The 9,132-nt window shown below is 39.7% G+C and overlaps 1 protein-coding gene across 1 annotated transcript in view; it reads left to right on the top strand.

The window, feature by feature from the left end:
- COL12A1 (collagen type XII alpha 1 chain) overlaps positions 1-7,253 on the top strand; it is a 116,451-nt gene extending 109,198 nt beyond the window's left edge. The window contains exons 62-66 of the mRNA XM_082729463.1: positions 6-31; positions 1,149-1,337; positions 2,735-2,803; positions 3,797-3,967; positions 6,205-7,253. Of these exons, the coding sequence (XP_082585589.1) occupies positions 6-31; positions 1,149-1,337; positions 2,735-2,803; positions 3,797-3,967; positions 6,205-6,380 (631 nt within the window). The 3' untranslated portion in view covers positions 6,381-7,253. The remainder of the gene's footprint in view (positions 1-5; positions 32-1,148; positions 1,338-2,734; positions 2,804-3,796; positions 3,968-6,204) is intronic.
- Positions 7,254-9,132: the final 1,879 nt, after the last annotated feature.

The following is a 9,132-nucleotide window of genomic DNA, read 5'->3' as shown; positions in this document are numbered from 1 at the left end:
GCAAGACAAGTCTGTGAACAATTGATAAGTGGTAACATTTCTTTTCATTTTTAATGTATGAATGGTTTTTAAATTTATTGCTGGAAAATGCAGAGTTGAGTCATAAAGTTTCTAAGATATATGTTTCTATTTCATTTTGATGAACTTGTATTTTTATACATTCTCAGTTTTGGATCTAGTTAGATAAAACTAGTGATATTTTAATGATTGTCATGAAGATAAAGTAAGAACCCAGAGTAAAATAATCACCTGTTATCCTATACTTGATCTGATGCAAAATCGTATTTTGAAAGGGCTTTTTAGTTTCCTTATTAGGATTTTCAATGATCTTCATCTGGGTATATGTAGAAGCAACAGACATTGGATTTTCAAAGTTATAAACTGTAACTATAACTTTGAAACTATAAACTATAAGTTATTCTATGACTTTAAGGAAGGAGGCCCATCAAAATTAATTTGATCACAGAAAATACATTTTGGTGGGGACCTTTTTATTGCTTCCTTATTTTTCAGACTCTTTCTTCTTATTCTACAAAGCTTACCGAGTAGTAAAGTTCAGTGCCCACAAACCAAGTATGGCCTTAAACTCAAGGTTCCCTGTTTCAGGAGTCTTAACAGTGTTTCTTCAGGTCTCATCCCGAGGAACACCTGCTTTAGAATCACCTTGTTAAAAATGAGGGCTCCTGGGCCACCCTAAACATAGCAAATCACTGTCTTTGGACACAACACCCAGAAATCTCTATTTTTCAAAGGATCCCATAATTGATTCCAGCTGAAACCACAGCCTATCATTCTTAGACACACACAAAAATGGTATACTTCCTTACTTTAAGAAAGGTTCTCTTTTGAGTGACACCATCTGGCAAACCCCAGGGCTTTATATCAGAGGTGTATTAAACTTTCACAACTCTTTTATGGTTTATGGTAATGCTGTGGCTTACTGCTCAGTATTTTGTGGAGACAGTTGTTTATCAGGGATCATTTTGTTTTGGATGGCTGGAGTGTTATTTTTAGGCTTCTAATTAGAATGTGTCTTGGAGGGGAAGGAATGGAGATGGATTGCACTAGACCCTAAGAGAAAAGAGTTTCACCATCTCAATCCCTTCCCTCCTGGGTTTCTTATTAACAAGTCTTCTTTCTGTTTATAGGTCAGATGAGCAGATTCAATCAGATGCTGAATCAGATTCCAAATGATTATCACTCCAGTCGCAACCAACCAGGCCCACCGGGTCCCCCAGGCCCCCCAGGCAATGCGGGAGCCAGAGGTGAACCAGGACCTGGGGGGCGACCAGGCTTTCCTGGCACACCAGGGATGCAGGGACCCCCGGGTGAACGAGGTGGGTGTCTCCGGCTGCTACGCAGGGATAAAGGAAGGAGTTTGCAAGTGTGGGATCTGGATAGGTTGAAAAGCATGTGGAAGATGTGGTCCATATACAGTATGGAGTATTATGCCTCCATCAGAAAGGACGAATACCCAACTTTTGTAGCAACATGGACAGGACTAGAAGAAATTATGCTGAGTGAAATAAGTCAAGCAGAGAGAGTCAATTATCATATGGTTTCACTTGTGGAGCATAACAAATAGCATGGAGGACAAGGGGAGATGGAGAGGAGAAGGGAGTTGAGGGAAATTGGAAGGGGAGGTGAACCATGAGAGACTATGGACTCTGAAAAACAATCTGAGCGTTTTGAAGGGGCGGGGGGTGGGAGGTCGGGGTACCAGGTGGTGGGTATTATAGAGGGCACGGATTGCATGGAGCACTGGGTGTGGTGCAATAATAATGAATACTGTTATGCTGAAAATGAAAAAAAAAGAAAAAAAGAAAAAAAAGAAAAGCATGAGGAAGACTGAACTTGGCAAACTGCTTTAACCATTTTTGTTTGGGCAGCCCAGGAAGAGCTGTGTGTCCATGAACCTGTCTTTTCATTAAGGCAGCCCCAGGCCATCGAGATCTGTATCAAAGAACACAGGAAGATTTTGTCAGGAGATCTCAGCAAAGATAATGCTATGTACTGATGGTTGTTGTCCTTGTTGGTGGAAGAAACCGTATTCTGGCAAACTCACTAAGACACTAAAATCTGATTAATTATTGTGACTACCAAGAGTTGGGCTCCAACTGAATGTACTTAAGCAGCCCTACAGTTTTAGATCCAAACTCTTCTGGTGCCTTTATTCAGGGCCTGGCACCAGTCTTACGTGTTTGTTTGGCTTTAATTTCATAGTAGATAAGTGTCATTGAAAGAAAAAAAAGAAAAATAGGATTATTTGATTCCAGATGTTTCAGGACTTTGGTGTTCGCTTTTGTTAAAGCGGCAGTTAATATTCCTGAGAAGATTCAGAGACTTTGGTAATTCAGACGGTTTAGATGCTGTGTGGTAGGGCTACTGAAGATAAGATACCTTTAAGATGTTTCTCAATGAGTTGTAACTCTTCATTCAAGATTCCTGTTCTTAATTACTGTTTCTAAAAAAAAAAAAAATATATTAGACATGTTTGTTTTCTTCAAATAATTTTTCCCCTGACTTGTAGCCAGATTTGTTTCTTGGCCATGAATCTGGAATTACCCAAATGTCTAGAAAGAATTTGGCTTCAAGAGTGAACTTCTGTGAAAAATTGGGTCCTGCTTTCACTAAAAGAAGTGAATTACTTGAATTAAGCATTATCAGTTAAGATGAAAACTACATATTTCCCGATAATTTTCTCCCTGTGCTTTCTCTTTTTGTCCTCGCTTAGGGTTGCCGGGAGAGAAGGGCGAAAGGGGAATTGGGTCTCCAGGACCTCGAGGGTTGCCTGGCCCCCCAGGTACGTGTGCCTGGGCATCAAATAAGTAAACAGCAGAAACACTGGGAGAGTGTACAGCCCCAGGAGGTTGATTCACAATCTCCTCCTCTTCGCTTCAGTCAGGACTGCCACCATGAATGTATTTTAACAGGAAGTTCAGCTTGGATAACCTTCTCATTTTTATGTTCTCTTTGTTCAAAAGACTGTTCGAGTGGGTTTCATTAAGCCTTCACTGTAACTTTAACATACGAGGGTATGAGTTTTAGTGACACAGAGGGTTGCTGTTTTCATTTTTATGGAATTCCTATTTGTTTTGTTTGACCCCATGGCTTTTCAGGATGGTGTTATTTCCTGTTTCTTCTGGTATTGTTCAAGAGGTTGCTAGCAGACAGAAAATACATTCTTATTAAAAAGCCTGACACATTGCAAGATTTCATTCTTAGTTTCTTTATTGATGTTCTGGAAAGAAATAATAGCCATCCAGTGGTTTTATGCATTTTGTTTCCTAGACTGAAAATGAATTTTTGTTTTTCTTCATTGTAAGGCCCATGAGACCCTTGAAAGGTCCATAAGGTCAGCCCTAGTAGTTACATCTTTACGTTTACGTTAACTGTAAATAAGTACAAGATCCAGAAATAACATCCCTCTGCATAGTCTGGAGGTGTGGAGCAGGCACTCCCATGTTTTCCTGGCAGTCTGATGTGGCTAATATAGCCATTTTCTTCAGAGAGTTTTATCTCTGTAGGAGTGGGAGCCATCCGGGGAACTCATTGATAGCTTTAGTTTGGCTTAATTCAGTTTTCTTTGAATAAAATCGTTAAAGCAGTTACCTCTCTGTCATTAACTCTGGATGGATCATTGGTAAGAAAGTTCCACACGTTGGTTCATACCGGTGATCTCTTAAGGAAATATTTTCTTACCATACCCTGTGTGTCATATAGTTTTGAGAAGTGTTGATTGCCTCAGGAAATGTATTTAACAAAAGGGGAAATCTTTGTTTTAACCCCGTACTAGGTCCACAGGGAGAATCCAGAACAGGTCCACCAGGGTCCACAGGATCAAGAGGTCCCCCTGGCCCCCCGGGTCGTCCTGGAAACTCAGGTATCCGAGGCCCCCCAGGTCCTCCTGGATACTGTGACTCGTCGCAGTGTGCCAGCATTCCATACAACGGACAAGGCTATCCAGGTATGTTGTTGCCAGTGTAGGAAACCAAATTCACTCGAATTAAGAACCTTTATGGAAATCAAGTTCCCTAGGATTGAAGGAAGGTTGATTTGGGGATTTCTTGAAGATATCAACTCTTTCAGTTACGTATTTTGATCATGTAGTAACATTGTTCTCTCTCAAAGCATAAAACATTACTTCATTGTTAGGAGTTGAATAATTATTTGCATTTGCTCTTCCTTCCTATATTTCTACATTTGCCAAATCACATTGTAAACCTCTCCTTAATTTCTTTAGGGAGTTCAGAGAATGCTATCAAATGACTTTTTTTTTTTTTTTTTTAAACCTAAAGATTGGGAACAGGGATTTGTTGAATATAATTTTAGAATATCAAGAGCACATACTAAAAAATTGTTTTAGGAATCCAATGTTTAGGCAAACCACTTGATATCATGGTGCAGACAACTGAAAATAATTCACTGTCTCATGCTATCCATAGTATTAACATGCATAAAATCTGGGACTTGAGTTTTTCAAAGAGTTGGTAGTGCAGATCTAGTGTTTGACCATTACAGAGGCCAGGTAGCTTGTGTCTACTTTTGGGGTTGTGGGGACAGGAGAGATTATGTTGATCTGGGAATAAAAAAACTCATGTTTTGATCAGTGGAGACCTTTTCATCAGCGCACCCTCAAGCATCTTGCAAGTTTTAAAAATGATACCGCTGTTTGATATGGTTGGCTACTAGCAAATAGTGCATGAGTAGTTGAATATCTAAATATCTATATATCTATATATTTATGTGCATACTTACATATGACCAAAAGTAATAATGAATTTTAATGCAAATTTCTCATGCAACTCATTCACAAAATTACAGTTTAAGATAATTTTTATAAGATAAATTTTAATTCCCTCTACCTTATGGTATGTATGAATAACTGGAAATATATGGATATATATATATATATTTTAACCATTACATACTTAGATGGATGTGTATATATATTTTTTGCATAGTAATTCAACTTTTAAAAACTATCATCTTTGACCTGTTTCAGGTTCCGGCTAACAAATTTTCTAAGTCGCCAGTGCTGCTTACAGTTTGAATACATGAAAATCCTGTTTCTGAGATGTTTGCGCACGTGCTTATTAGGAAATGAGTCTGTATGGAAATCTCACCACAGATATGGTTAAAGAGCCGGGTGGACATCATAAAGGAGGGTGGAGACTCTTTATACTAACTTGAATGAGACAAAAGCAGTGGTGTTAGTTTATAAGCCTGATGCATTTCAGTAATAATGTAGAAAAATATTATTAAAAAAAGAAAAAAAGTTCAAAACCACAACCAAGAGGAGCCTCACTGTGAAAGAGGCGCATAATAAAACTACTAACCAGCGGAGGTTATGCTATTTTGAGAAAAACAATTAACCTGGTTCAAGAGAAATGTTTTATGTAAATAATAAACTAATTGTGGCTTGTAAATGATTTGTATGTGATCCTGTCCACTAAAATCACTTAACAATTCTACAATAAGCTTCTGCATCAAAGCCTGCTGCTTGCTCTGTGCCGAAATAACACCGAATGGAATCTCATCTCTTGCCTGTTAGCCATGTGTCTGATTCAGGGCATGTATCCTATTACTCATTTTTTGTACATGTACTCTCGTTTGGTTTTGTAACTTGCAATTTTCAAACCAAAGTTTTACAGTCACTTTTTCTCTTCCTGTTTCGCTGTAGTCACTGGTGTTCCTTTCCCCCGCGCCCCCCGACTGTAACTCAGTCTGTGGGAGAGACGGCCCCAGAAAACGTCGTGTACTGTATATTACCTGGTCATAGTTGATTTTCGCCTCCACAGTTCGGTTTCTAGGAGCCAATAAAACTTCCCCTTGCCTCCTCACCTTTCCAAATTGTTCTTTGAGTGGAGGAGTTTGAACTCATGAACGGCTGCTTGGGGATTTGTGAAAATCCTACCTAGGTTTCCGCGTTTACAGTTCTTTGGCGCAGCCTCGGGCCCTTTCCAGGTACTTGTGCAATGATTGTATTCACTGCTGGATCCTTGGAGGTTCAAAAAAAGTGCCATTTCATTATTTGATCATCACCAAATTCTCTCTGCAAATGGACGTAATCAGAACATTGTAACTTATCTATTTATAGTGATGAGATTAAGACTGGAGTGCCATCACCTCGGGTGATGAATTAGCTTTTGCTGTGTGTGTGCCTTCCAAATCATGCCATAACTGTAATGTTGAATCGGACAGAGCCCTACGTGCCCGAGGGCGGGGCCTACCTGCCCGAGCGCGAGCCCTTCATCGTGCCGGTGGAGCCTGAGCGGACGGCAGACGAGTACGAGGACTACGGCGCCGACGAGCCTGGCGACGAGCAGCCTCCCCACGGGCGCTGGCGGCGCGCCCTGCCCCGCGGCGCCCGGCAGTGAACCTGAGACCGCGCACCCGGCGGCCACTCTGGGGGGAGGTGTTGGGATTTTCATTTACAGGTCAGACAGAGCAGTGTACGTCTTATCTGCGATGTTTCTTCCAGCGTTGCTTCATCCAAGAGTACGCTTTCTGACTGTAGAGAACCTTGTTTCTGCAGGAAACCTAGCTCGCTGCACGCAGTTTTGTAGACATTTTTGCCTTTGCCCTTGAAATGCTTGCAAAATATTTTGCTCGCGAAAGCTGCAAGGAGAGAACGTGCCTTGTGACTTCAGTTAGCACAAAGGGCAGCCTCAGTGAAACTCTTAGGTTAAGCAGTAAGTCCTGGAACCCAGAACTACTGTATATTTCCAGAGGGCAGTTCATCTTTTCCAATACTTGTTTGCAATTCAGTTACACCACGATTAAAGTAATTCCCCTCCTCAAACCAAAAAGGAAGAAAAAAACAACTCCATTGCAATTATTTATCGTCCTCTTCTATCTTCTGTTATGCATTAGGGCATAGAATGCTCTTATAAATCTCCTTTAACAAACACAAACCTTAAGCCATTTAGCTGAAATTACTGTATCAACTGGATACAGTTCCATATTGCCTTAAACCTCCTTGTTTTAGATACACTAACATTTATGCCAAATTGCAGATTATTCTGCAGAGATGGAATTGCATGTTTGTGTTGTATATTTAGTATGAACTATTTTTTTTTTCAGAACATAATGTTTCTTAGTTATCAAAAGCAGTTGGAAAATGTTTGCAAGACTATGAACATAGAATTGCTGCTTTTATATTTTAACTGCAGATTGTGAATTTCACTGCCTTATATTATTTATTTCTGAAACAAAAGAGGCATTTTTCAATAAAACTACTGAAAATTTGACATGGTATGTTCTTTCTTTGAATGGCCTTTTGGAGTGTTCAGGCGGTTGTCACAACAAACAAGTTTATATCCTTGGATACGGTTACAAATCTTGCTAATACTATTAAATTATGCTAAATAACTTTAGATTTTTAATGATACGGTGAAGTCATAGAGAATGTTGAGAGCCTTAAAAAGCTCAGCAGATTCCAAAGGCTTTATTGGGAATGTAGAGGATGTGTGGGTTGGTGGAAAAACAACGAGGTATCCTAGGCGACCCCAAACAACTAAATAATCTTTAACAACCCACATGATTTTGATTTAATCACCTTCCTATACCATATTTTACCCAACAACATGTTTAATGCAAAAAGGAAAATTCCTTAATGGAAATTTTTACATTTAGTTTTAAAAATGTCCTAAATGTAAAAATTTCCTTCTGCACTTTAATGAATTCAGTAATTTCATTCTAAATAGCAAAGCAAACAACGTAAGTGTTGGTTTGAAAGAACCAACATCAACAGAAGAAGAGAGGTAGCAATAAAAAATTTGCTGCAGAGAAAACATTTGAGTTAAATACTTCCTGGAGACCAAGATCAAAAGGAAATGACATTAAAAGAATATATTGTGCTCAGGAAGTTTCTAGCACATAGTGATAAAATCATAGCATTCACAGGTAATTCCCCAGTACCTACATTTTATTTATTTATTTTTTAATTATTATGTTCATTTAGCCAGCATATAGTAAGTACATCATTAGTTTTTGATGTAGTGTTCAATGATTCATTAGTTGTGTGTAACAAACCAGTGGTCATCACCACACGTGCCCTCCTTAATACCCATCACCCAGTTACCCCATCTCCCACCCCGTCCCTTCTGTAACCTACATTTTTAAAGTTAGAAGAGACCACCGGGATCATTCCAGTTCAGTTCTTTGTTTTATGGAGAAGGAAACAGACTCAGCTAATGAGCATCAGAACAAGACCAAGACTCTAGGTCTTGTGGTTCTTTTTTTTTTTTTTAATTTTTAATTTTTTATAATCATATATTTTTATCCCCAGGGGTACAGGTCTGTGAATCACCAGGTTTACACACTTCACAGCACTCACCAAAGCACATACCCTCCCCAATGTCCATAACCTCACTCCCCTTCTCCCAAACCCCCTCCCCCCAGCAACCCTCAGTTTGTTTTGTGAGATTAAGAGTCACTTATGGTTTGTCTCCCTCCCAATCCCATCTTGTTTCATTGATTCTTCTCCTACCCACTTAAGCCCCCATGTTGCATCACCACTTCCTCATACCAGGGAGATCATATGATAGTTGTCTTTCTCTGCTTGACTTATTTCGCTAAGCATGATACACTCTAGTTCCATCCATGTTGTCACAAATGGCAAGATTTCATTTCTTTTGATGGCTGCATAGTATTCCATTGTGTATATATACCACATCTTCTTGATCCATTCATCTGCTGATGGACATCTAGGTTCTTTCCATAGTTTGGCTATTGTGGACATTGCTGCTATAAACATTTGGGTGCACATGCCCCTTCGGATCACTACGTTTGTATCTTTAGGGTAAATACCCAGTAGTGCAATTGCTGGGTCATAGGGCAGTTCTATTTTCAACATTTTGAGGAACCTCCATGCTGTTTTCCAGAGTGGCAGAGGACATGAAAAGACATTTCTGCGAAGAAGACATCCAGATGGCCAACAGACACATGAAAAAGTGCTCCATATCACTCGGCATCAGGGAAATACAAATCAAAACCACAATGAGATATCACCTCACGCCAGTCAGAATGGCTAAAATCAACAAGTCAGGAAATGACAGATGCTGGCGAGGATGCAGAGAAAGGGGAACCCTCCTACTCTGTTGGTGGGAATGCAAGCTAGGTCTTGTG

This window comes from Mustela nivalis (genome assembly GCF_964662115.1).
Source record: "Mustela nivalis genome assembly, chromosome: 5".
NCBI lineage: Eukaryota > Metazoa > Chordata > Mammalia > Carnivora > Mustelidae > Mustela > Mustela nivalis.
This window is presented reverse-complemented; position numbering and strand designations above follow the sequence as displayed.